Consider the following 26815-nt stretch of genomic DNA (forward strand, 5'->3'; position numbering starts at 1 on the left):
TTTTTTTTAAAACCAATTTTTACTGCATGCATTCATTTTTTTTAATTAAAATACTTTTTAATTAACACATCAGCAGAAGGAAAATAAAAACCCACCCCAGAGCAGGACCACCCTGCTCCCGTAGGTGGCCTGCCGGGTCCACACCGAGGATCCTCGCTGTCTGGGGGCGGTCCACACTGTCACCCGCTTTGGTCAGCTTGCACGAGGGCTCCCCCGGGGCCGGTGCTGGGGGTTGGGCTGACTTGTGGCGTAACCGATGGGGCACTCGGTGCAGTGGGGTCCACCGGACGAGGACGCAAGAAAGCAAACCCAGACTTGGCTCTCTCGCTTATCATCCGTCACTAAACCTCTTTGGAAATCAGCTCCTTGAAGGTGAAATAAAGGGACAGACTCGAGCTGTGGGCGCAGATGTTTCAAACTCATGTCTCCCATCCAAGTACTAACCAGGCCCGACCCTGCTTAGCTTCCTAGATCAGACGAGATCAGGTGCATTCAGGGTGGTATGGCCACAGACAAAACTCATGTCTCAATAGGGGTTTCTCCCCCTTCCTTCACACACTCAGCAGCCAAAAAGCAAAATACGACCCTGTTGGTCTCACTTCCCATGATTTAGGTTATGAAAATGGTGATTTTCTCCACATGCTTTTGAAAAGCAGAATACTGCTGCCTCCCAACCAGAACCAGACTAGAGGGTTCCCCTCCTGCTCCAACAAAACTCCACTGAGCTTGTCTATATTTCTCATTTTCTTAAGATGTGCCTCCTTCCGAAAGCAGAATAGAAGAAGAAGAAGAAAAAAAATCCCAGTTAACTGGATTCCAGTTCATTGAGGGTTTACTATAGGAAGCCACGCTGGAGAACCCTCCAGCCTTGTGAACATGCAGTCTGCGATCTGGACACCTTTTATTTAATTTCAGGAACTCCCTTTGCATGGCAAAAAGGGGTCTGAGGAAAGCAGAGCGGCACAGATGAGGGGAAGGGCAGAGGCAGAGCACTCACGAACTGTGGCCCCCTCCCCCCCGGCTGGGAGAGAAGTGGGATCCAGGGGAGGAGAAGTCATTCTTGATGCAAACAAGGGGCCTGGGGCACGCCACCCCACCCCAGTGCCTGGCCATGCAAGACGCAGAAATGGAGACTGTGGCCCATCAGGACCACTGAAGAGATGCACCGACTGGTGGGGAGTCCCCTGGGGGCCACCCCCCGACCCCCCGACCCCCCACAGGCGCCTGCAGGGTCTGGAGCCCAGGAGGGTCTGTGTCCGAGTCCATGGGGCATGGCCGGTTAACAGATAGCACCAGTTGGGAGGCTCAGGGCAGGAGAGAGACAGAGGCTCTCAGAGGCTAGCACCTACTGGCCTGGGCCCTCCTGGGATGAGACTCACGTCCTGCCTGGCTGCTCTGGCAGCAGGAGCCTTGCCCTCACCCCATAGCCCCAGAAAAGGAGGAAATTGTCAGGACGAGGTCTGAGCTGGGGCACCAGCTGCCTCTGGAGGGCCAGGGGCACCACACTGAGGGGCTGGAGGTGGGAGGGACAAGCTGGAGGTCCGAGGCGGGGGGAACCTGCCTCCTGCCCAGTGGTGCCCCAACACCGAGAACCTTCCAGAAGCACATTCCTGGGGCATTTTGTAGTCGACCCGTTGCCCATTCCCCACCCCATGACCCCATGAGTGGGCCCCCTGTTGCTTCTGATTTATGTGTGGTGGGTCAGGGGCAGAGAGACCAGACCACAGAGGTCTCTCCAGTTCCAGAGGTAGGCAGCGTGTGTGTGGTGGGGTGGACACTCCGCTGGAGGCCTGGCCCTGGTCCCCCGCCCGCCTCTCTAAACCATCTCAGCTATGTCTCCCCTTCCTCAGCTATCCAGTCGGGAAACTCCGACCCCACCTACCTCAGAGGGACAGGCTAAGGGTGAAAGTTGATAACGGATAGAAAAACGTGTTTTTTAAAAAAAGTATAAAGCGCTATTCAAACGCGAGGCAGTGTTGTCATCACGGAGATCCACCCCTTAGCACGTCCCTCCTCTTTCACCTGGACACCTCGGCTTCCTTTTTTAGGGTCGCTTTAACCCTTAGGACCCTATTTCTTCATCTCAGCAGGGGGCCGAGACTCCCGGGTGGCTTTCCCTGACCACAATCTGAGACCCCAGAGCCCCAGAGGCCGAATGGGCAGGCTAGGTGCCCGAAGGGTGGTGGGGGGTGTGTGTTGGCCTCCTCGCTGCCCTTCCAGGACCGTCCCTGTGGGAGGAAGCCCCTCGGTCCACCCCGTGAGAAGAGCTGGGCTGCCCCTTCAGCCGGACAGGTCTAGGGGACCCCTGCCCCGCCCTCGCCACCCTCAGGGGGACCCCAGCCCGCCCCTCCCACCTTCAGGGGGATACCCCGTCTGGAGTGCAATTCCTGTTCCCGATTTCCAGCAGGTGGCGGCTCGAGGGAGGGAAGGCGCCCGGAGAACCGAGGGCGGGATCGTGGTGGCGGGGGGACGGGGAGAGCCTCAGGACGCGCCCCCCAGGCTCGCCCCGCCATCCCCGACCCCCGGCCCCGGCCCTGTTCTTGTCGCCGCCGTCGCCAGGCCCTAGTCTCGCTCCGGCGGCGGCTGCAAGGGCCGCGGGGCGCCCAGACCCGGGCCTCCGCCCGGGCCGCCGCCGCCGGCGCTGTGCACGCGCAGGTGGTCCTTGAGCGACTCCTTGTAGCGGAAGCTTTTGCCGCACTCGCCGCACGTGTAGGGCCGCTCGCCTGTGTGGATGCGCTGGTGCTTCAGCAGGTTCTGCTTGCGGATGAAGCTCTTGCCGCACAGCGCGCACTGGAAGGGCCGCTCGCCCGTGTGCAGCCGCTGGTGGTTCTGCAGGTGCTCCTTGCGGCTGTAGGTCTTCTCGCACTCAGAACACTTGTAGGGCCGCTCGCCGCGGTGGGTCATCTGGTGGCGGATGAGGCCCGAGTGGCAGTTGAAGCTCTTCTCGCACTCGGCGCACTCGTACGGCCGCTCCTTGGTGTGGCTGCGGTGGTGGATGATCAGGCTCTTGCGCACGCCGAAGCTCTTGCCGCACTCCGGGCACGAGTAGGGCTTGCTGCGCGCCCCACCGCCGCCGCCGCCGCCGCCGCCGCCGTGCAGTAGGAGGCTACGCCGGAGGCCGCCCGGGGAGCAGCAGCTGCCACAGCCCCCGCCCGGACCCCCGCCCGCCGTCCCCGCGCCCCCGCCGCCGCCGCCGCCGCCGCCACAGCCACCCGAGGCCCCGCCGCCCTCGCCGCCCGCGCCGCGCTCCCCCGGCAGCGCAGGGAAGCCGTCGTCCAGCAGCGCGCCCCCGCCGCGGCTCGGGGGGCCGCCCGCGTCCTCCGGGGGCGCCGGCAGCGGGGGCAGGCTCGGCGGGGCGGGCTGCGGCGGCGGTGGCGGCGGCGGGGCCGGGGCCGGGTTCTTCACCATCAGCAGGCTGTCACCTGGGGGGAGAGACACGAAGAAGCGACATGCTGATACGGCTCGTCCGGGGCGCGGGGGACCCACAACCGTCCCTGCGAGGGGGGGCCCCCAGGTCCTTGATTAGGTCTTCTGAGGCCTCCTGCGAATCATGGGCTGGCGGGCCCCCAGCTTCCCTCGAGGATGAGGGGATTAAACACGGCTGCCTGACCCTTGGACCCGCACAGAGCCGTGAACCGGAGGCACCCGAAGTGGGTAGGTGGGGGTCACGCAGCTAGGTCAGGAAACACCCCCAGATGCTGGGAAGAGCGGTGCTCTGAGAAAGCTCCCTTGAAAGGCAGAATTGCCCGGAAATAGACTTAACTGTATGTTCCATGCTAATTTATCTAAAGAGAATTTCTTGACAAGAGGGAAAGAATTTGCCAGAACCTATCCCAGGTGAACCCACCACACAGGTGGCTCAGGCAGTAAAGAACTTGCCTGCAATGCAGGAGACCCGGGGTTCGATCCCTTGATTGGGAAGATCCCCTGGAGGAGGGCATGGCAACCCACTCCAGTCTTCTTGCCTGGAGAATCCCATGGACAGAGGAGCCTGGCGGGCCACAGTCCATGGGGTGGTGGCAAAGAGTCGGACTCGACTGAGCCACTGAACCGCCACCACCATCCCAGGTGAAAAGCCTGTCTAAAGGCCTAGGGGAGTGGAATGCAGGGAGCTGGGGGCATGCCTCCCACCTCCCATGTGCGGTTGCATCTCCACCTAGCACGCAGCCTTTGGCCTCCTACAGCAGTGGGGTCAACTGGGTTGGTGCGAGTCCCATCTGGCCTCAGACCCCGTCTGTGGGGAGCAGACATCATGGCACTCTGCACCTCCTGCTGTGGAAGTGGCTGCTTGGCCAGCCTCTCCAGGAAGCACCAGTCTTGCTCCTGCAATGATACTCTTTGCTTGCATCCCTGCCTCTCCATAGTCCATGCTCCCGCACTACCGTGGGGTCAGAGGGACACAAAGCCCAGAGCGTCAATCAGAGCAGCGACCTCAGGCCCAGGACTCCGACCCCCGAGGAACCACTGGGTTTGATGACTGCGTTCAGGAACCTTCTCCTTCCTACACCCTCCATCATCACCTCCTGGATCCGTTGTTCACAGTCCCTTCTTCCTACAGGAGCCCCAAACTGTGACCCGTGTTCCTTACCAGCTGCTCCTAAACAGGCTGGGCTGAGCCCGCCCCCACCCCCCATCTCAGCCCACACTGACGGTAGGTCTGGCTGTGGCCTCTGTCACCGCTGCACTGTGGGCCTTGCTTCTCCCTCTCTGCAATCTGCTCCTCTCATTCCTTCATAGGTGTTATTCCCAAGAGGACCCCCAAGGAAACCTCCATCTCGGGGACTGTTTCCCGGGAAACCCAACCCCAAATGGTCCCAATCCTCCTCTGATCCTTCATCACGCTCGGCGTGGCACGTTTTTCGGTGCTCTACCTTCCTGACCCAGCTTAGCTCCTGGGTCCCTCTGACCCTTCCTCTGTCGGGGTTGCCCAGGGGACTCAAGGAGCTGAAGACTGCTGGAGAAGACCACATGTCTCAGACCCTGGCCTCCTACCCTGCAGCTCAGTGTGTCCCATTTTTCCATTTTCCATGGAAACGATGTCACACCTTCTCCTCCAGCGTCTAACGTGAGGAAATCCCTGGCCAGTAACTGATTCAGATACAAGCACATGACCTTGTTCTGGCCGATGAGATGTGTTTGCTGGGAAGGCTTCCTCTCTCCCTGGAGACAGTGTAAGGAAAAAAAGATGGTCTTTCCTTCCCCTCTGGGGCTGGAGGTGATGCTTGGAACAGCTGTGGCCATGTTGCTCCATCCACACCACGGGTGGACGAGCAAGGACTGGAAAGAAACTGGGGCCTTGATAATACAGCTGAATCCTTGAACTAACTGAGACTGAAACCAGACCACCTCTTCATTACGTAAGAGAATAAATGTCTTTATTCTTTGAGTGTGGGTGGGTGGGTTTCTGTCCTCAGCTACTGCAATTCTCTTTTTTAGTTTTATTTTTTTGTCTTTATTCTTTAAGGCAGTTTGAATGAGGATTCTAAAGCAGTGAGTATCCTTCCAGACACAATGGCACAGCTTCACCCAACTTAACCCTCCCTTGACTTCATGTGCTCCCCCTATCCAGCTACCAGCTTATCTCATTTCTCTGTTCCTTTTTTTTTTTAAGTTAGCTATACTTGCTTTCACTACTTCTTTACCTCCATTCTCTTTCAGACTTTCACAATCAGGCAGCATGTCCCAGCATGCCACCGAAACTTTTGTCAACATTCAGGTCCGCTCGCTCCCAGTCCACTCTCCTTTCCCTGGCTATTAAGAAGACTCTTGAGAGCTCCTTGAACAGCAAGGAGATCAAATCAGTCCATCCTAATGGAAATCAACCCTGAATATTCATTGGAAGGACTGATGCTGAAGCTGAAGCTCCAGTACTTTGGCCACCTGATGCAAAGGGCCGACTCACTGGAAAAGACCCTGATGCTGGGAAAGATTGAAGGCGGGAGGAGAAGGGGACAACAGAGGATGAGATGGTTGGATGGCATCATCCTCTCAATGGACATGAGTTTGAGCAAACTCTGGGAGATAGTGAAGGATGGGGAAGACTGGTGTGCTGCAGTCCATGAGGTAGCAAAGAGCCAGACATGACTTAGCAACTGAACAACAGCAACACAGAAGATGTTATCTCCAAGACAGACATATCTCCAAGAAGATATGTCAAAATCTGCATCTCCCCAGTGGTTCAGAGTGTGACCTTCTTTGGAAACAGGCTCTTTCCAGGGGTAATTAGTTAGGATGAGGTCATACTGGAGGAGGGCAAGCCCCTGATCTAACGTGACTCCTTGACCTTACAAAACACAGACACACAGACGGTGTGAAGACAGAAGATTAGGGTGATACATCCACAGATCAAAAGACAGCAAAGATCACCAACAAACACAGAAGCTAGGAAGAGGCAAGGTGGGGTCCCCCACAGCTTTCAGAGGGAGCAGGGCCGTGCCACACCTCTGACTTCAGACTTCAGGCCTCCAGAACTATGAGAATAAATGTCTGCTGCTTCAAGCCACACTTTGGTATTTTGTTAAGACAATCCTAGGAAACTAACACCCCTGAATCCTCGAAAGGAAAGGGGTCAGTGCTTTGATACAGGCCTTTGAAAGGCCGCCACGACAGAGCATCACCCTGTAAGGGGCAGGCTGGGTGAGCAGCCACCCCTCTGGACCAAATACCCAGGGGCCCGGCCGGGTGCCCCACTCACCGGGGCCAGAGTCTAACCCGAGCTCCCCATCCATGGAGTCGCGTGGGCCCCACGGGTACGGCTGCTCCTCCTGCTTTATCCATGACAAGATGTCGTGGGCGGAGATCAGAGACTCTGTTTGGGGAAAGAAGGCAGACTTAGAGCCTGTTCATTTCGCTGAGCATCCTACCGAAGGCTCAAACACCACCACACGCAGAGGCCGCTGCTCCGCCCAGAGGGTGTGTGCAGTCTGGGTATCCTGTGCCCCCACCCTCCGTGAGGCCTCCCTGAATGGACCTCACTGGTGCTGCTGCACCTGGCCTCAGCCAGGCAGGAGGCCCGTCTCTCAGGAGGCCCGTGTGGCGACAGAGCCAGGATTGGCATCCTGGGAGCCCCAGGGCCATCTGTGGCACCAGGCCAGAGGGGAGCCCAGCCTCTGACGGCCCACAGGACAGAGGGAGGAGGGCGAGGCCTTCATGATCAGCGACAGCAGAGGCGGTGGACAAGGGTCATTAATGAGAACTGCAGCAGAACGTTCGCCTCTCTTATCAGGCTTTCTCCTCTGTCCTGGAGCCCTTCAGCTCCCCACCCCAAACCGTGTGAAGCTGTAGAGCTGACACACTACACGGAACCCCAGACTCTACATCGGCCTTTCTGCCTGGTGTCCCCAGGGGTTACAACCACCAGATGAGATGACGCTGGCCTCCTCCACTCTGCAAGTATACGTGAACACATGCACATATGCGTGCACACACACGTGTGCACACATAAGCACATATACACACATGCACGTGCGTGCACACACACACACACACACACACACACATACACGCACATGCAGCCTGGGTGGGCAGAGCTTCCCTACTGCTCTTTTATGCTTCCTTTTATGCCTGGACTACCCTCAGAAATTTTCTGGGAGTCACCTAGCTAGTATTCGCTCAAGGAAAATTCCAGAAAATGTAAATTACTTTCTGTCAGAAATATGCACCTTTAAAAGGCTTTTTAGGGACTTCCCTGGCTGTCCAGTGGTTAAGACTCCATGCTTCCACTGGGGTGCAGGTTCGATCCTGGGACAGGGAACTAAGACTTCACATGCTGCGTGGCATGGCCAAAAAAAAGTACAAAATAAATAAATAAAAAGGCTTGTCGATTATACTTCACAAATCAGCTATGTCATTTCAGTATCAGTTCACTGACAGGACAAATTATTGACGTAAGGATTCCTTTAGAGAAATCCTCGCTTTTCTAGTAGTTACACACCAAAATGTGTACAAAGTCATCCTCTGGGGAACACGCAGTGGTTCATTCCCTGAGTCTCTCACTGGCCTTTGACCAAAGTGACTCAGTCGGGTTGATTTCCCGGCAGATAGGCACATCACCCTCCACGTGCGCTGGCGGACCGCTCACCTGAGTTGGGGTCCGTTGGGATGTCCCTCTCCGCCAAGTCCTGCTGGTCCCACACGCACGGGGGCTCCTCCTGTTTGATCCGGGACAGGAGATCCTGCGCGGAGGCCGGCGAGTCTGCTTGAGGGGACAGAGCAGCAAAGGGGTTAGGGGACACGGGCCCTCCCGCCAGGTGCTGCTTTACGTCTCTCGTCTCTCGATAGGTTCTTTTCCCTAAACGTCAGCGGTAATCATTCGAGGCCATTAAAGCCTCAGGTCGGCTTGGCCTCCACTGCTCGTGCTTTTGCTGAGAATAAGTGGAAACTACTTATGAGTGATGACATCACAGGGATGCCGCTGAGAGAGCTTGTCTGTCCTTCAGGAATGTAACCCCTTCCACGGTGACGGAGGTCTTCCTCCTGCAAGGACCAGCCAGGGAAATGACACTTCCAGGAAGCCTTTGGGAGACGGTGAAGGACAGGGAGGCCTGGCGTGCTGCAGTCCATGGGGTCGCAAAGAGTCGGACACAACTGAGCGACTGAACAACAAGAAAGCCTTTTATCTTCACCATCTTAGCGGGAATTTTCTAAGATGTAACCTACCTGTTCTTTCCTCTGCAGACTCCATTAAACCTCACTTACCTTTTATTGCCATCTTATCTCAAAGACCCCACTGGAGATAGTAATGTGGCTATATAGGCTTTCGAGGAACGAGCTGGATGAACTGGAAAGCTGTTTTCCTCTGCTGGGGGGCTGTTACCACTTGCCTATGAGTATGAGGCTTTGACTAAGGGGATGAGGCTTGTGGAGGTCTAACCCACGGGTAAGTTAAGAGCTTATCTTAACTTATACTATCATCTTAACTTATAGTCACAGGACATTACTGTATCTTTTGATGGGTAATTTTATGTGTCTGCTTGTCTAGGCAACAGTACCCAGATAGTGGGCCAAACATTACTCTAGATGCTGTTATGTTGTTTTGTTTTGTTTTGAGGAGTTTAACACTTAACCCGTAGACTTGGAATAAGGTGGATTACCTTCCGTTATGTGGGTGGGCCTCTCCCACCAGCTGACAGCCAAACAGGAAAAGACTGACTCCCCGAGGAAAGGTGAATCCTACCGGCAGGCTGCCCCCGGTCTCCAGCTGGCAAAAGCCAACTCCTTCAATTCAATCACTCTCTCTCTACACATGTGTGTGCACGCACACACCCTGCTCTTCTTTGGAGAACTCTGACTAAGCCACATCTTCTCGAACAGAGCGCTCACGTACACATGTTGGATGGATGCTGTCAAAGAGGAAGTACCCAGACTGCCCGTCAGGACGGCGCCTAGGGCAGGGGGGTGGCTGGCACAGAGGCAACAGCTGTGTTTGTTTAAAATAAATCAGTTCTTCCCACTTGGGAGCAGGTCTTAGGGACCCACAGATTCCCCACCCACCGAACCTCTAAAATGCCTCACTCTCAGTACTTCGGCAGACACTGTTTTTCGAGGGGAGAAAGGAATAGTTAAAACCTGATGTTACAAAGAAGAGAAAACAGAACAGCTAAGGCTAGAGGTGCTGGCCCCTCATCCCCATCACGCACCATGTCTGTGCCTCGTGGGAAACCCTGTCTTTCCTATCCATCAATCGTGGACCCACACTCCATCTTCAGCTCAGGCCTCTGGCCGGGCACACCCGTCAGAGAATGATGGGCGCCTGTAGACCATGCAGACTCTTCCCTCTGCCACTCAGCCCAGGCGGCCAGGCGGCTCACTCACCGGTTATGGACTCCGTGGGGATGGCTCTCTCCTCCAGGCCCCGCTGAGCCCGGGCACACAGGGCCTCCTCCCGCTTCACCTGAGAGGACGCATCCGGTGCTGGCCCCAGGGGCTCTGCTCCTGAGGACAGAGGGTCACACGGTCGGTACCGTTTTCAGGAATGATCGTCACTAGGGGTCAGGGGCACAGCTGACAGCACTCACCAGGGAAGAGAGCACAGGGACCTTGAGTTCCTATGGGCACCTAGGAACCCTGAGGAGCAGAAGGGCATGCGAGCAGGGGGTGATCAACCTCCAGGACAAGGGGGTGGGCCATGCTGCAGAGTAAGGTAAGAGAAGGAAGGCAGAGAGCATGGAGACAGCCCATGCTGGGTGGGTACTATCAGGATAGGCCACAGGGCTCCCTCCGCATGGGAGACATCCAGCTTCATTCTGCACCCCAGTCAGAAAGATCGGGCCAGACACACACATACACACACCTACACCAGCAGACACAGACAGATACACACACCCACACCAACAGACACAGACACACAGATACATAGACACACACAGATAGACACACCAACAGATAGACACACGACACAGATACACAGATAAACACACAGACATACACACATACACACACATAGACACACTCACAGACACATACACACACAGACACACCAACAGACACACAGACATACACACATACACACACATAGACACACTCACAGACACATACACACACAGACACACACACACACCAACAGACACGACAGACACACAGATACACAGACACACAGATAAGACACACCAACAGACACACAAACACAGATACAAAGACACACAGATACACAGATAAACACACAGACACATCAACAGACAAACAGACACACAGACACACAGACATATATACATACACACATACATACACACACATAGACACTCACAGACACACACACAAAGACACACACAGACATACTCACAAAAACATACACACACAGACACACAGAGACATACTCACGGACACATACACACACACAGACACACTCAGACACACACACACAGACACACACTGACACACTCACAGACAAATACACACACACACAGACACACCAACAGACACAAATAGACACAGACACACAGACATACACATAGACACACACATACACACACACACTCACACCAACAGACACACACACAGACACATACATACACACACACTCAGACACACACACACAGGCACACACCCACAACAACACAAACAGACACACACACAGAGACACGCACAGACACCCTCACACAGACACATACAGACACTCACAGACACATTCACAGACATACACAGACATACTCACAGACACATACACATACACACACACACAATTAGCAGGAAGTTAGACTGGGCGAAGGGGAGCAGCCCAGCCCCATTCCTGGATGGCTAACGCACAGCACCCTATGCACAAGGGACAATAACGCACCTTCCATGTAGACCCCAAGGCGCCACCACAGGGCATCTTCCTCTTACGAGGCTCTCTGGTGTGGCTTACACCACCAGCCCTGGCAGGAGACAGCTCAGGCAGGAGGAAAGAGATGGATCTGGGTCTCAGGTCTGCGTTCCGCCCAGCGGATGAGTCACTTGGCCTCTCTGGCTCTCAGTCTGCTCTGTCCCCCCTTAAATGGACACCGTGGTCTCTGTTCTATGTGACACACGGATAGAGGTTACACTGCTTTCATGGGAAAGGTCATCACAGCTGACCTCAAACGTGTGGGGTGCTTAAGCCAGGGAAGGAGGCATTTAGACAAAATGCCCAGAATAGGCAGATCCACAGTGACCAGTGACTGGGGGGTATGGAGAACGGGAGTGACTACTCCCGGGTGTGGGGTTCCCTATGAGGAAATATTCTGGATTTAGATAGTGCTGATGGTTGCACCAGCCTGTGAACCACTAAATCCTACACTCCAAACGTGAATTTATGGCAATGTGAATTACATGTCAATAAGGATCATCGAAAAACCAAGAGAGTTCCAAAAAAACATCTTTCTGCTTTATGGACTATGCCAAAGCCTTTGACTGTGTGGATCATAATAAACAGTGGAAAATTCTTCAAGAGATGGGAAGACCAGACCACCTGACCTGCCTCTTGAGAAACCTATATGCAGGTAAGGAAGCAACAGTTAGAACTGGACATGCAACAACAGACTGGTTCCAAATAGGAAAAAGAGTACGTCAAGGCTGTATATTGTCAGCCTGCTTATTTAATTTCTATGCAGAGTACATCATGAGAAACACTGGGCTGGAGGAAGCACAAGCTAGAATCAAGATTGCTGGGAGAAATATCAATAACCTCAGATATGCAGATGACACCACCCTTATGGCAGAAAGTGAAGAGGAACTAAAGAGCCTCCTGATGAAAGTGAAAGAGGAGAGTGAAAAAGTTGGCTTAAAGCTGAACATTCAGAAAACGAAGATAATAGCATCTGGTCCCATCACTTCATGGGAAATAGATGGAGAAACAGTGGAAACAGTGTCAGACTTTATTTTTCTGGGCTCCAAAATCACTGCAGATGGTGATTACAGCCATGAAATTAAAAGACACTTACTCCTTGGAAGGAAAGTTATGACCAACCTAGATAGCTTATTAAAAAGCAGAGACATTACTTTGCCAACAAAGGTCTGTCTAGTCAAGGCTATGGTTTTTCCAGTAGTCATGTATGGATGTGAGAGTTGGACTGTGAAGAAAGCTGAGTGCCGAAGAATTGATGCTTTTGAACTGTGGTGCTGGAGAAGACTCTTGCGAGTCCCTTGGACTGCAAGGAGATTCAACCAGTCTATTCTAAAGGAGATCAGTCCTGGGTGTTCATTGAAAGGAATGATGCTAAAGCTGAAACTCCAGTACTTTGGCCACCTCATGAAGAGTTGACTCATTGGAAAAGACCCTGATGCTGGGAGGGATTGGGAGCAGGAGGAGAAGGGGACGACAGAGAATGAGATGGCTGGATGACATCACCGACTCGATGGACGTGAGTTCGAGTGAACTCCGGGAGTTGATGATGGACAGGGAGGCCTGGCGTGCTGCAATTCATGGGGTTGCAGAGTCGGACACGACTGAGCGACTCAACTGAACTGAACTGAAGGAGAGCACACTGGGAGGGAGGGGGCTGCCTTCGAGCAAGCTTCTGGGGAGGTTTTGGTAAATACGTCCTCCACGTGTAAGACAGGAGGAGCAGAGGGCCCCGACAGGAAGGCTGCTGTGACGAGGCAGAGAATACGGTCGGAGGACCAGATTTCACCTGGTCCGACACCGTCAGGAGAGCCAAGTCCCCGAGAACCCGCATACTTCCTGTCACTTGGTGTGATGTTCTCAGGGAACTGGTTTCTTAGAATTTAAGATTCCCCTCGGGTGAGGGGACAGCCTTGGAGGGTAAATCTGCCTGTGAGAACAGGCTGAGAATGCTGGGGATGACAGCCGGGCACAAAGCAACCGGCCACGTGCACCAACACGCACCACTCACACCACACACAGCATGCACCCTACGCACAGCACGCATACTACGCACCGTATGCATATCACGCACACCACACACCCTACGCACCCATGCACACTACGCACCCACGCACATTACGCACACCACGCAGCCACACACACTACGCAGCTACGCACACCACACACCCAACATAGCCATGCACAGTACACAGCCACGCACACTATGCACCCACGCACACCACACACCCACACAGAGCCTTCTCTGCCCACTTGCCTGGGCAGGGCTGCTCCCACGTCTAGAGCCCCAGTCAGGCCTGGGAGGCCGCCCCTCCCCATCGTCTCCAGTTCACCTGGGCATCTCAAGTGACATGCCTCTAACCCAAAAGACGGACCTCCATGGTGGCCTTTCTGGCCCTGAAACTTCCTGTACGTGACCGCCAAATCTGCAAGGCGGCAGAACCGGCCCCACGAACAACTAAGAGAAGCTGCGCCCCACCGCCCCCCAGAACTCATGCTGGGATGGGGGCTTCTCTCCCGCCCCACCCCGACCTGGGGCTGTCTGCAGCTGCCATCACCTGTGTCTGGATCCATGAGGATCTCTCTCTCTTCTGGGTCACGCTGCTCCCACACGCAGGGCTCTTCCCGGGGCTCAGCCTGAGATGGGGCTTCCGGCTTGGACACGGGTCCCTCCGAGTCTGGAGTGAAGTGGAAGGCAAGGAAGGGCTGAGGGACGTTCACCAAAGGGTCTCCATCAACAGCGATGGGGAGCCCTCCCCTCCCGTACCCTGGAGCCCCTCTCAGCGGGTGGCCCGTTATGTCAGGTCATCTCTCAGGAGAGTCTAAGTCAATGGATGCTCCAGTTCCTGGTGGAGAACTAGCTGGGTTCTGGAACCCAGAAATAGCAGCAGAGAGACCAGTGGCTTCTCCAGGGCTGCTGGGAGGTAGCGCCTAGGGATGCTGTTGGGCTGTATTTCCAGCATAGCAGCAGCAGAGTGTTCAGTTCTGTAGTAACAGGCCCTGTTCCTGGGTCTTTACTTTCCATACTCTTATCAATTGCTCTAACTTCCTAACAGAGAAGCACATTGTCTCTTGAATTTCCATGAAGTATAAACACGAAACACCTTGCCTAGGGGTGCATCCTGGGTTGAGAAGCATGTCACCCCTCACTCCAGAGATGCTTGCCTGGGGGACGAAAGGCACACTTACCCAGGGACATCAGGGTTTTGTAGTTCTCCTTAACCAGGTTGTTGTAAAGCTCCTTCTGCCATTCGTCCAGGTTCTTCCACTCGTCCTCGGAGAAGTAAACAGCGATGTCCACAAAGGTCACTGGAACCTGGGCCAACAACAGCGTTAGTCTGGTGCTTTCTGCCCGCTGCTCCTCCCCAGCTCCCGGGAGGGGCACTGACTGCTCCACCCCAGACTCTGGCCCCAGTCCCCATGGCCCCAACCTGCCCATCCTGCTTGGCCTGTCTCAGTGGAGTCAGTCTACTCTGATTCTCCTGAGCTTCCAATAACAGGATGGTCACCACTGCCTTTTAAAAATGAGGCATTTCAAAGTTATGTGACAGCCTGGATGGGAGGGGAGTTTGGGAGAGAATGGATACATGCATATGTATGGCTGAGTCCCTTCCTGTTCACCTGAGACTATTACAGCATTGTCAAGCGGCTATATGCCAAGACAAAATGAAAAGTTTAAAAGTTTGAAAAAAATAGAATAAAAAACTAAAAATGAGGCATTTAACCACATCCTTTGTAAATTCACTTTAAGGTCAACTGGGTACCCAAAAGTCAAGCTTTTGGTGTTCAGGGTGACAGACATAGGGTAGGTTCTTAGAGTCTCAGGGAATCAAGTACAATAAAATCCTGTTGAGAAGCTGTACTTCTGTCACCTCTAGGTACACAGCTACATTTTTGTCACTAAAACTTGCTGGTGCTAAGGCTCTTGATCTGCTTTGGGGACCACTATGTCCCAAGCATCTAGAAGCTCGTAGTTCGGAGTCAGTAAGCACTTGCTGGATGTGTTGAATGGTCTTTGCCCACACTAGGAAGGTCCTGCTGGAGCCTGAGTCATCAGTTGTCTAATGTCAGTCACAAGGTTCAGGGGCATCTCGTCTGCCCCATAAAGCTGTCATCTCAGGTGGGCGAGGCCTCCTGTGCCCACTGCGGTCACTAACCGTTGTGGCCTCATCTGCACAGCATCGTTCAGGATGGTTTCAGTTCCGTGACTTTAGGATCTGAGCTGCCCTGTGCTGACCACCAGCCTCACTTCCTACCACTTTCTGTTCCTGCTGGACCAGCCTTTCCCCCTCACCCTGAAACCCAAGCCCTCGGTTCTCCCCAAGCCCTGACTCTTGGTACCATCCTTCTTGGTACCTGACACATGGCACCTTGGTGTGAATTAGAAAAAGCTGCCCTCTTGGGGTCAGGCCCACGGGCGCGCTGTCTGGTGAGTGGGCAGTGCCCGTACACAGAGGAGAGGTGCCAGGGTCAGGTGCCATGTAGCACCTGGATGCCGCCTACTGCCTGGCGGCGCACTCCCATCTGTAGAAACAGAACTAGAACTTCAAGTCCCCTGGACCTTCCACAGACTTGGGCGAACCCCCAACCTAGGAAAACTGAGGCAGACCGCCGTCTTCATTTAAATTCCCTGCCCAAGATAAAGGTCACGAAATTCTGCAGGTGACAATCGAGATACACTCTGACCTCTTGGCTGAGGCTCCAGGCTGCTTCGCAAGCCTCTTGGCCGGCTTGTTTCCATCTCACTGTGTTCCCCGGGAGGCTTCTTTCGAACTCTTCACTCTCCCCAGCCACCCCCAGTCTCCCTTTGACGGCAGCTTGCTGGTCGCAAGCTCCTGGCTCGGCCCGTCTCCCCGGCGAGCCGACTCCCCACACATGCCCTTCATTTCTCCTCCTGCTCCTGCTGGTGACACGCAGTCCACACCAGCTTCTCCCTCGGGCATCTTCCATCTCTCCCCACCCTGCTCTCACTTCAGGGCCTCCAGGCCTCCACTCTGTCACCTTGAGTGAGGCTACGAGCCTTCTTCTCCTGAAACATTCCAGAGACCTCCCTGTCCAGGGGTGAAGACTCCATGCTTCTACTGCAGGGAGAATGGATTCCATCCCTGGTCAGGTACCTATGAATAAGATCCCACATGCCACTTGGCATGGCTCAAAAAAAAAAAAAGAAACATTCCCAAGATGCACGCTCTGTGTTTTCTTCACAATCCACACATTCCTCACTCCCTGAAATCTGCCCCTGAGCCCCATTCTGTCTGAAACCACCTTCTGGGAGGTTGTCAGTTTCCTGCCGATAACCCTCGACCCCTCAGTCCTCACAGAGGCCAGAGCACCTTCCTGAAATCTCCTGCTTGGTTCCCACAGCCACGGAGCCTGGCTCTCATCTTCCTTACAGCTCCTCCTTCTTCCCTCCGAGATCAAGGTCTGGCCCTCACTCTTCCCTGTTTCCTTTCCCCTTGGCAATTTCTTTTTTTTTTTTTTTTTGCTTTTGTCTTTTACAAGTTCTGTGGGTACCTCTTTGTAGATGACACTCTTCAACATTCCCTTCAGAGTTCACATTTCAATGGCCTTCTGACTGGCTTCATTTATTCATCTTTTAAGGACCTCACACTAAATGTATTCAAAACCAAGTCGGTGGAATTCTCTGGAGATACAGTGGATCAGCGTCCACCTACCAATGCGGGAGACGTGGGTTCGATCCCAGGTCCGGGAAGAGTCCACGTGCCGCGGAGGAACTAAGCTCGTGTGCCACATCTACTGGGCCCGCGTGCCTACATTCCAGGCTCCACAGCAAGAGGAGCCACCACAGAGAGAACCCTGCGCACCACAATGATGAGTAGCCCCTGCTCACCACAACTAGGGAAAGCTCGTGTGCAGCAGCAAAGACCCAGTGCAGCCAAAAAAAAAATCTGTTACCTTTTCCAACACACCAACCCCCTTGCCTCCCTTCACCAGTCAGAATTCTAGGACCATAGTCTCCCAGGTGGAAAAAGATATCACTTTGTAAAAACTTCACTGTGCTAGGATGTGGCAGAAGTCTGAAACATGGTCCAAGACTACGGGCAGCATACAGTTCAGCCAGACAGAAAAGACTATCCATGAATCATCATGAATAATTACACAATTAATAGAACCCACAAGGCACAGAGGAGCTGAGAGACAACGGCCTTCCTTGGATCTGACAAAGAGAATGTATCTAACAAGGCCAAGAGTCTACAAGACTTAATATGGCCCACAATATTAAGTCTCATGGTGCCTTATGGTTGTGGATATTTTAAAATACATCCACAAATTCTTTGTCCCTTCAAGAAATAGAGCTTAATTCTCCTCCCACTGAGTGTGAGCAAGATTGAGTGACTTGCTTCTAATAAAAAAAGAAGTGATGGTGTACAACTTCTGCTGTTTGGTTGTTCAGTCCCTAAGTCATGTTCAACTCTTTGCAGCCCCATGGACTGCAGCACACCAGGCTCCTCTGTCCTTCACTATCTCCTGGAGTTTGCTTATATTCATGTCCATTGAGTTGGTGATGATATCTAACCATCTCATCCTTTTCCGCCCTTTTCTCCTCCTGCCCTCAAGCTTTCCCAGCTTCAGCATCTTTCCAATGAGTCAGCTCTTCAGATCAGGTGGCCAAAGTATTAGAGCTTCAGCATCAGTTCTTCCAATGAACATTCAGAATTGATTTCCTTTAGGATTGATTGGTTTGATTTTCTTGCAGTCCAGGGGACTCTCAAGAGTCTTATCCAACATCACAATTTGAAAGCATCAATTGTTCAGTGTTCAGCCTTCTTTATGGTCCACTTCTCACTTCTGTACATGACTACTGGAAAAGCCATAGCTTTGACTCTATGAACCTTTGTTAGCAAAGTGATGTCTCTGCTTTTTAACGCACTATCGAGGTTTGTCATAGCTTTCCTTCCAAGTAGCAAGCGTCTTAGTGGAGGTGATGGAATTCCAGTTGAGCTATTTAATATCCTAAAAGATGGTGCTGTTAGTGTGCTGCACTCAGTATGTCAACAAATTTGTAAAACAACTTCTGAGGTTGGGTCATAAAAGTTGCTACAGCTTCCATCCTGGTCTCTCTTTCTGGATCCTTCACTCTGGGGGAAGACAGCTGCCATGTTATAAGGATGCTTAAGCAGCCTTACGGGACAGGTTCAAGCAGTGAGGAACTAGCTGAGGCTTCCTGCCAGGAAGGAAGGAGCAACTGGAAGCCAATCCTCCAGCCTCAGTTGAGCCTTCTGATGACTGTAGCCCTGGTCAACAGCTTGACTATAACTTCATGAGACTCTGAGCCAGAACCACTCAACCAAGCTGCTCCTGAATTCCTAACCCATGGAAACTGTAAGATGATAAAAAATAATTTTTTTTAGGCTGCTAAGTGTTGGGGTATTTGTTACACAGCAGTGGATAACTAATACAATGAGCTACCCAGTGTTGTCACAGCAGTCCTTGCAGCTCCACAAATCAAGCGTATTATCATCTTCCTGTTACAGACGAGAACACTGAAGCTCAGAGGGACCCACTGAGAATTCACTTGCTGAATGACTTATTTAAAGGTCACTTCTTTCCTAAGAGGAATTGAGGAGGCCCAGAGACAACAAAAAACATACTTGACCTGTGGTAGGAAAACTGATACATGGTAAAGCCAAGATTCAAACCCAAGCTTTCTGCTTCCGGACCCCACAAGTAAGCCATGTTCCGTGAGGTACAAATCAAGACCCCGACACGTGGTTCACCGCACAGAATGCACAGTGGGGCCAGGACTCGGCACTGAGTCAGAGTGCAGAGCACAGACAAGAGCAAAGGGTGGTGTGTGGGGAGATGGACACAGCAACACAGTATATACGCCAAACTCTACACAGAACAGCCCCGTGGGCTGCAGCGGCAGAAGGCGGTTTAGGGAGGAACCGCTGTTAGGACTCAGCTCTGCGAGGCCTTGATGGATCACTGTCCAGCACCTCCTCTGGCCAAGCCACTGGCTTAACTGCCAGAACCAAAGATAAAAAAGGCCCAGGCCCTTACGTGGAAGCGTGAGCCTCCAGCTGAAGAGTCACTCGGCACACATGTTTTGCTACAAGCAGGTCCTGTCACAGGCACTGGGATGCTGCAATGAACCACGTGGAGGAAAGCCAACCAAGAGACACAGAGAAAGTATTTCAGATACCTGAATGCTTAATTGCTTGGAGGAAATGAGAGCAGGGACCAAGGAAAGAGTGTGCTGGGCTGGGTGGCCATGAAGGGGACACTGATCCAGTGACAGCTAGCAGACCCCTGATGGGAGAGACCTGGGGTGGAGGGTGGCTTCAGGGAAGGAAAGTCCCTGCCAGGGGGACCCTGTGGTGAGCTGGCATCAAGGAGTGGGCAAGAGGGGGTGAAGGGAGATAAGGTCAGAAGGGTGGGTTTGAGGGAGGGGACCACTGACAAAATGGGGGTTTTTTAACTGAATAACCTGGGGAGCCATTTGAGGGCTTTAAACAGAGGTGATATGACTATTTTTCAAAAGGATCAGTCTGGTTGCTCTGTTGAAAATAGATGGTCTGGGGTGGGGGCCAAGGATGGAGACAAGGGGACCAGCGAGGAGGCCACAGCAGGAATCAGGCAGGAGGCGGTGGTGGTTACAATTAGATGAAGGTGGGAACAGTGGAGGCAGCGGGGGGTGGGAGGGGGGCTGTGTGTATATTTTGAAGAAAAATCAGATAGTATTTACTAATATAATGGAAATCAGGTGTGAGAACGAGAGGAGGCGAGGATGATCCCAAGGCTTGCGGCCTGAGCAGCTGGAAGGATGAGGATGACTTTGAGGAGAACAGGGTTCAGGCAGAAATCAGTTCAGTTTAAGTAAGTAAGTGAAAGTCACTCAGTTGTGTCCGACTCTTTGTGACCCCATGAACTGGGAATTCTCTAGGCCAGAATACTGGAGTGGGTAGCCTTTCCCTTCTCTAGGGGATCTTCCCAACCCAGGGATCGAACCCAGATCTCCTGCATTGCAGGCAGATTCTTTACCAGCTGAACCACAAGGGAAGCCCAAGAATACTGGAGTGGGTATGCCTTTCCCTCCTCCAGGGGAATCTTCTCAACCCAGGAATCGAACCGGGGTCTCCTGCATTGCAGGTGGATTCTTTACCAACTGAGCTATCAGGGAAGCCCCAGTTTGGTTTGAGTTAAATCTAAGATATTTACTGACAGCCTGATAGAGATACTGAATTAGCAGGCAGGAATGTGAATCTGGCATTCGAGAAGGAAGTCTAGGCAGGATACAGAGAGCAAGAGTGGGAGGGAAAGACTGCACTCGGGAGTTGACAGCACACAGACTGTATCTATAGCGCTGAGCCTGGGTGAAATCACGAGGGAGGGAGGAGAGACTGCAGGCAGGTCAGGAGGAGCCAGGGCCCACTCCAAACGTAAGAAAAGGAGAGGAAACTGCAAAGAAGACTGAGAAGTGGCAGCTGGTGCTGTAGGGAAAGAACCAAGGTGGGGAGGGGTGTCCGGGAGCCAAAGGGTGTTTCTAGGAAGGGTGGTCTCCTGCATGAAACGCTGCTGAGCGGGCAGGAAGACGAAGACTGGGACTTTAATACTGTGGTTCTAATGATCCTTGGCTCTATGATCATGGACACCATTAGAGCTCTGGCAAGGCCAAAAGGATGACGAGGTGGTGGCAAGAACCTCAGCTACATGAGTTCAGGGAGAATCACCCAATCCCCAGTTTACTGGAAGGCTGAGAAGAGAGGAACACAATAAATGAGAGCAGGGAGGATGCAGCAGCAGAGTCCAGATAGTGAGGAAGTCCACAGGTCAGATGGCCTAGTACTACAAGGGAATATGGGAAAGACAAAGGAGGCACTTACAGGGGGAAAAAACTTAGAGACATAGCAATCACAGCGTGTAGACTTATTTAAGTTCACATTTGGGCAGCTCAGTTGGTAAAAAACTGGCCTGCAATGCTGGACACCCAGGTTCCATCCCCGGATAAGGAAGATCCCCTGGAGAAGGAAATGGCAACCCACTCCAGTATTCTTGCCTGGGAAATCCCATGGACAGAGGAGTCTGGCGGGCTATAGTCCATGGGGGTCGCAAGAGTCAGGCACGCCTTAACTACTTAGACTAGACTATAGAACAAAATATTTTTGGAAGAAAATCGGAACACTGATTGGATATTTGAGTAGGCTGAGGTCTTTGTTGTGGTAGCCACAGTATTGAGATTTTTACTTTAAAAAGAGAGTCCTTACCTTTTAGAGCTACACTTTGAAATATTTAAAATTAAAGCAACTGCTGGGGACTTCCTTGGCAGTCCAGGGTTAGGACTCAGCCTTCCAATGCAGGGAGCTTGGGTTCGATCCCTGGTTGGGGAAATAAGATCCCACATGCCTCACGATGGGCTTCCCTTGGTAAAGAAACTGCCTGCAATGCGGGAGACCTGGGTTTGATCCCTGGTTGGGAAGATCCCCTGGAGAACGGATAGGCTACCCTCTCCAGTATTCTTGGGCTTCTCTTGTGGCTCCGCTGGTAAAGAATCTGCCTGCAATGAAGGAGACCTGGGTTCAATCCCTGGGTCAGGAAGATCCCCTGGAGAAGGGTACAGCTACCAGCTCCAGTATTCTGGCCTGGAGAATTCCATGGACTGTATAGTCCATGGGGTCACAAAGAGACTGACACTTTGACGTCGGACACTTTCACGTGTCACAATATGGCCAACAAAACCACAACTGCTGTCTGAGATGTTTTTCAAGATAAAATGGGAGGGAGACATGGGTAGGGAATGAGATGAAAGAAGACTGTCCAAGAGCTGGTAACCACTGAAGCTGGACGATGCGTTCATGAGGGTTCATTTTGCAATTCTATCTACTTTTATATAGGTTTGAATTCTCTATAATAAAAAGGGAAGGAGAGAAAATGGAGGGAAAGAACTGGTGACAGCAAATGCAGACTGCTCTAAAGCAGAGCAGAGAGATGAAGTTGCAGTGGCGGGAGACGCTGGTCTAGGGAGCTGTTTTACTCCAGAGATGGGCGGCAGTGCAGAATGTCTACAGGCTGGTGGGGACGAGCCAGTGGAGGGGGAGGAGGTGACGGTGCAGGGGGCGAAGGGGAGAGAGGCTGCATGACTCCTGGCGCAGGTGAAGGGGTGGAGCCCACAGAAAGGCAGAATACACATGGCTGGACGTGGAAGTCTCTGTAGGGGGACCCCGTCTTCTCAGTGGACTGGAGAGCAGCCCGTTGACCAAGAGTGCAGGGTTGATGGGCCAGGAGAAGGTGGGAGGGAAAATAGAACAGGAAACGGAGCGTGAATTCTGATCGTGAGATGGGCCCGCTGGTGATGGTCATGACTCTAGCGACTCTGCTCAGAGTGGTTTCGGGTCTTCTCCAGCTGCGTGCAGAGGAGCCGGCACAGACAACAGCCAATGACAAACGGTCTTTGAAGGTGTCAAGGCGAAAACCCAGGCGGGAAAAGCTTTAGGAATTTGCAGACACCCAGGCCCCTCGGGAGGGACTGGGAGCAGAGAGGGCAAAAGGCTCACAGACAGAACCCGCGGGCTCTATGGGGAACGGGTGGAGGCCAGCCTCCCTGCAGAAGAACATTCCAGACGAGGTTGTTTAAGTGGAGGCCGGCTTTGAGAGGACACCGACATTGGGCAACAGGGCGTCAGAGACGTTTGTGAGAAGGCCTGACAAAATGAAATCAAGGTGATGGTCCTCACTGTCCTCCCTGCTCCTTGGGGACTACCGCTTACCTTGGGGACCTCGCCCTTGCTGCCTGGGGGCAGCCGCAGGACCCAGAAATTCCTGTTCCTCAGCAGGTTCTCCATGTTCTCCAGCCGCCTCTGCAGGAGCCCGTACTCCTGCAGCAGGGTCCCCAGCACGGCCCACTTGCCCTCCATGTGGTTCCCGAACTCCACGGCCGTCTTCTCGCAGTCGGCCAGCTTCTTCTCGGCCGTCCCCGTCCGGCCCTCCAGGTTGAGCAGCTGGCTGGCCTGGGCGTCCACCTTCCTCTCCACGGCCTGGATGGCGGCCACCACGGTCCAGAGCGAGATCTCCGCTGTGGGCAGCTGGGGCTCTCGCATCATGCGGTCGGGGAAGACGGGGGCCCGATCTGGGAAGGGTGGGAACTGGAAAGGCATCGGTCGCCGGGCATCCATGTCCCATTCCTGAGCCTGCGGGCAGAGGAGGGGAAGTGACAGCCGGCATGAGACCCCGTGTGAGGAGCGAGGGTGGCCTGAGAGCAGGGGACAACGCGTCAAATGCTGCAGATCCCCGTTCTCCTGCCAAGCCCCTGCCTCTCTGGCTACAGCGTGTTCACTAACGTCCGCAGCAGTTAGTGGGCACCCACCCACCTGACCTTCCCACTTCCGGCCTGCGGGAGTCAGGCTGGTCGCTAGTCTACCACCCACCTTGACCCATGGCAGGTCAAGGTGGTGGACCCTGTCCTAAACTGTCACAGGCCACCTCTCTTTGACGAGACCAGCTGCTGTCTTCATGGGCTAGACTTAATGGTGAACTCCGCAGAGCTTGCCCAGCGTTTGCTGCTTCAAAGCAAAAATGTTCACATCAGTCACGCGCCCCTAATCGTCCCAGCAATCTCTAAGCAGGTTAGGGCAAGAACGATTATCCTAGAGCTCTGCTTTAAAGATGATGAAATAGAAGCCCAGAGAAGTGCCTTTCCAGAGCACGGCTCTGCACCGCCTACTGCAGCGGTTCTAGGTGCTGCAGTTTGACAAAAACACAGTTCAGATAATGGGGCTGGGGGCACGGGAGACACTGGGAGCCCGAGCCAGAGAACAGGCGAGCAGCCTTGTCTCCTCACACAACTGTGTATTCATATTTCCCAAAGTGGGTGTGCCTGAAAATGTCATTCCCGGAGGAGGGGGGAGGGGGGAGCATCTCTAAGAGGAAGAGAAGATCCCCCCACCCCTCCTGCTTCCCTGGGGGAGGGGTACCCAATGGCCCTGATCCTCCAGTACCCCCAGCTCTGGGTCCTCACCCAGAAAGGCAAAGTCCCCAGGATGCAAGTTAAGAGTTGATCCCTATGACCAAGAGAGGGGTGGTCACCGTGTACTGTTGACCCGGGGACTGGCCCCATACCCCACCAGCGCCCGGGGCTTGCTGGTCAGCAGGGCTGAAATGGTCCCTCCTTGCCATGTGACAGGGGAAGGGTCACTTTCTGTTCTCTCTGTTGCTGCTGAAGGGGCCCTCAGGATGGGTGAAGTGGAGACCTGTTACTCAGAGGTGAGCTGGGCAGGTCAGGACAGACACGCTCACGGCCCTCTCAGACTGAGAGTGGCTGTGGCAGCCACAGAGGAAGATCACACAGGTTCCAGGGAGCGACTCCTGACATGGGAGAAAAGGCAGCAGGGCGTGGGTGAGACGTCCTAGCATCTCCAGCAAAGCCGTGCCCTAGGCACACAGAGGTGTCATTCCAGCCTGGCCCACCGAACGGGTCAAGGGCTAATGGGTGGAAGTTCAGAACGTCACTGGGCCCAGTTTACTTTTCACAGGTGTTGGGGGAGAAAAATTTTCCTTCTACCCTTCTAGGTTCTTCCCTGGTCTCACAGTCAAATTGCCATAAGACAGATCAACATGAGAAAAACAAATTTAGTAAGACGTATACCTCCTGCATTGGAGAAGGAAATGGCAACCCACTCCAGTATTCTTGCCTGGGAAATCCCATAGAGGAGCCTGGCAGGCTACAGTCCACAGGGGTCGCAAAGGGTCGGACACGACTGAGCGACTAAACAAACAAACATACCTCCTGTAAACATGGGCAAGACCCAGAAAACTGAGTGATCTGCCAAAATGACCCAAACCACTGTATGAAGTACCATCTACAGCTAAGGACAAAGGATGATGTTGCGGGGCTGGGGAGTTAGTTATGGGGGTGACCAGGGAAAGGACAGGATGCAAGGGCACAGGTTAATGCAGATACAAGTCGCTGCCTTCTCCTCTGATAAAGAGTTTTTAGCGATTGAGTCATGCCCTCTTCCTGGTACAGCGATGGAGGTTTCTCTTCTACAAAGGGAACTCCTACTTGGTTTTCAGAGCGTCTCCTGTGCCTGCAGCTCCTCTAAAATAACCATCTTAAAATAATCCTGGTGCCAAGGAGGCAGATTTTGGGGCAGCAGATTCTGCTCCCCTAAACAGGTTTGGAGACGTAAGGCTGAAACATGGTCAGACAGGACACAGCAACTCCTGGCCGACGTGTCAGAACCTGGCTGGCTGAGAACCAGGCCAGGGACAGAGGGGGGCTTGGCGGAGTCCAGCCGAGGTCAGCTCCCACTCTCTGCCCCTGGCAAGGCCATCGAGGCCTGTCTCCGCCTCACACACAGCCCTGGAGCTCTGGCTCCCCAATTCGTCTGCACCCTGAGCTCCTTACGGACTGGTGCCCACTCTCAACCCCAGAGACTCCGATTTCACCGGTCTGGAGAAGGCTTGGGCGTCAGGAGTCTTGAAAGGTGCTCAGGTGCTTCTAACAGTGCGGCCAAGTTTGCCCACCGCTGGCAAGAGGGCAAAAGCACCTCTCACCCGCCCCTTCCTCGATCACAGCCGGTGCCAGGGGGAAACGGTGAATCGCTGTTACACTTGGGGAGAGATGATGGCCGTACAACATTTAAACACACCTTTCTGTCTGAGTTGGCCGCAGCGGTAAAATCTGACCAGGAACCCCGCGCGCCCACGTCCCCGGCCCGGCGCGAGGCGGCCGGCCAGCCCCTAGGCGAGCCCGGGCCGGGGTAGGGGACGCGGTCACGGCAGGGACCGCGCGTTCCGGGCCCTCCCCCCGCAAATCCCCGGCCCCGCGGGGGCCTCCCCGGGGCGCCAGCTCTGGGCCCGGCCGGCACGCGGCCTCGGGGGCCCGCCGCTCCGGGATGCGGGCGGGGGCCTGCGAGGGCGCCGGGCCCTGCCTGCCGCGCGAGCCCCCGTCCCCCCGACCCCACCCCCGCCCGCGACCCGGGGCCCCCCGCCGCCCCGGCCCCGCGCCCCGCCCCCACGGCAGGCGGGCGGCCATGGCGCCGGCGGGGGTGCACCCACCTGCATGGGCGGCATTCCCTCGGCCATTTCCCCGCGCAGCGCCGGCTCCTGGTGGCAGACCTCCTCCGGGGGCAGGGCCTGCGCCCAGCTCCAGCTCCCGCTGTCCAGCCCCAGGCCCTGGATGCCCAGCTGCTGAGGCTGCGGCCGTGTTGACACAAACTGCATCCTGGGAGCGCTGTTCCCCCGCTCGGGCCGGCCAGGGAGAAGAAGAACGTTTTCCAGGCGCCTTCCCCCTCGCCGGGGCCGGACAGCTCCATCTACAGCCCGTAGGAGCAAACAGTCCCCTTCGGCGGCGCTCCCCGCCCCTCCGCCGCCCGCGCCGCCAGCCAATGGCCTCCGAGCTCCTGCCCGCCTGCGGGGACCGACGGGGGCCGCTCCGAGGCCCGGAGCCACCGCCGCCCCGAGGTGGCCCTCCAGCCCCGTGGGCCCCTCGGTGCGGGTGGCCTGCCCCAAAGTCCCCAACCGCGCAGGGTCCTGAGCCCGGGGCGGGATTTCTGT

General features: G+C 54.4%; 1 protein-coding gene across 2 annotated transcripts; it reads right to left on the bottom strand.

Annotated features, from left to right (window-relative positions):
• On the bottom strand, positions 1 to 26815 carry ZNF282 (zinc finger protein 282). 2 transcript variants are annotated; one of them, XM_086395089.1, is made up of 8 exons: positions 26318 to 26815; positions 23029 to 23448; positions 14489 to 14615; positions 13858 to 13977; positions 9814 to 9933; positions 8081 to 8194; positions 6695 to 6808; positions 1 to 3422 (listed from the first exon to the last, which is right to left on the bottom strand). In XM_086395089.1, the coding sequence occupies exons 1-8, from the start codon at positions 26480 to 26482 to the stop codon at positions 2563 to 2565; spliced, it is 2040 nt and encodes a 679-aa protein (XP_086251215.1). In that variant the 5' UTR covers positions 26483 to 26815; the 3' UTR covers positions 1 to 2562. The 2 variants fall into 2 exon arrangements, with proteins under 2 accessions (XP_086251215.1, XP_086251214.1); XM_086395088.1 differs by having other exon boundaries at positions 8081 to 8197.

Source organism: Bos grunniens, chromosome 4 (genome assembly GCF_055505025.1).
Source record: "Bos grunniens cultivar Pamir isolate PY7600 chromosome 4, Bosgru_T2T1.0, whole genome shotgun sequence".
In the NCBI taxonomy this organism is placed as follows: Eukaryota; Metazoa; Chordata; class Mammalia; order Artiodactyla; family Bovidae; genus Bos; species Bos grunniens.

Coding starts and splice junctions, on each gene's coding strand:
- ZNF282 (XM_086395088.1), bottom strand. CDS start 26,482: ATGCAGTTTGTGTCAACACGGCCGCAGCCTCAGCAGCTGGGCATCCAG. Junction 9,934..13,857: donor CCTCATGGATCCAGACACAG/GTGATGGCAGCT, acceptor CTCTGTCCTCAG/GAGCAGAGCCCCTGGGGCCA. Junction 6,809..8,080: donor CCCAACGGACCCCAACTCAG/GTGAGCGGTCCG, acceptor TTCCCCAAACAG/AGTCTCTGATCTCCGCCCAC.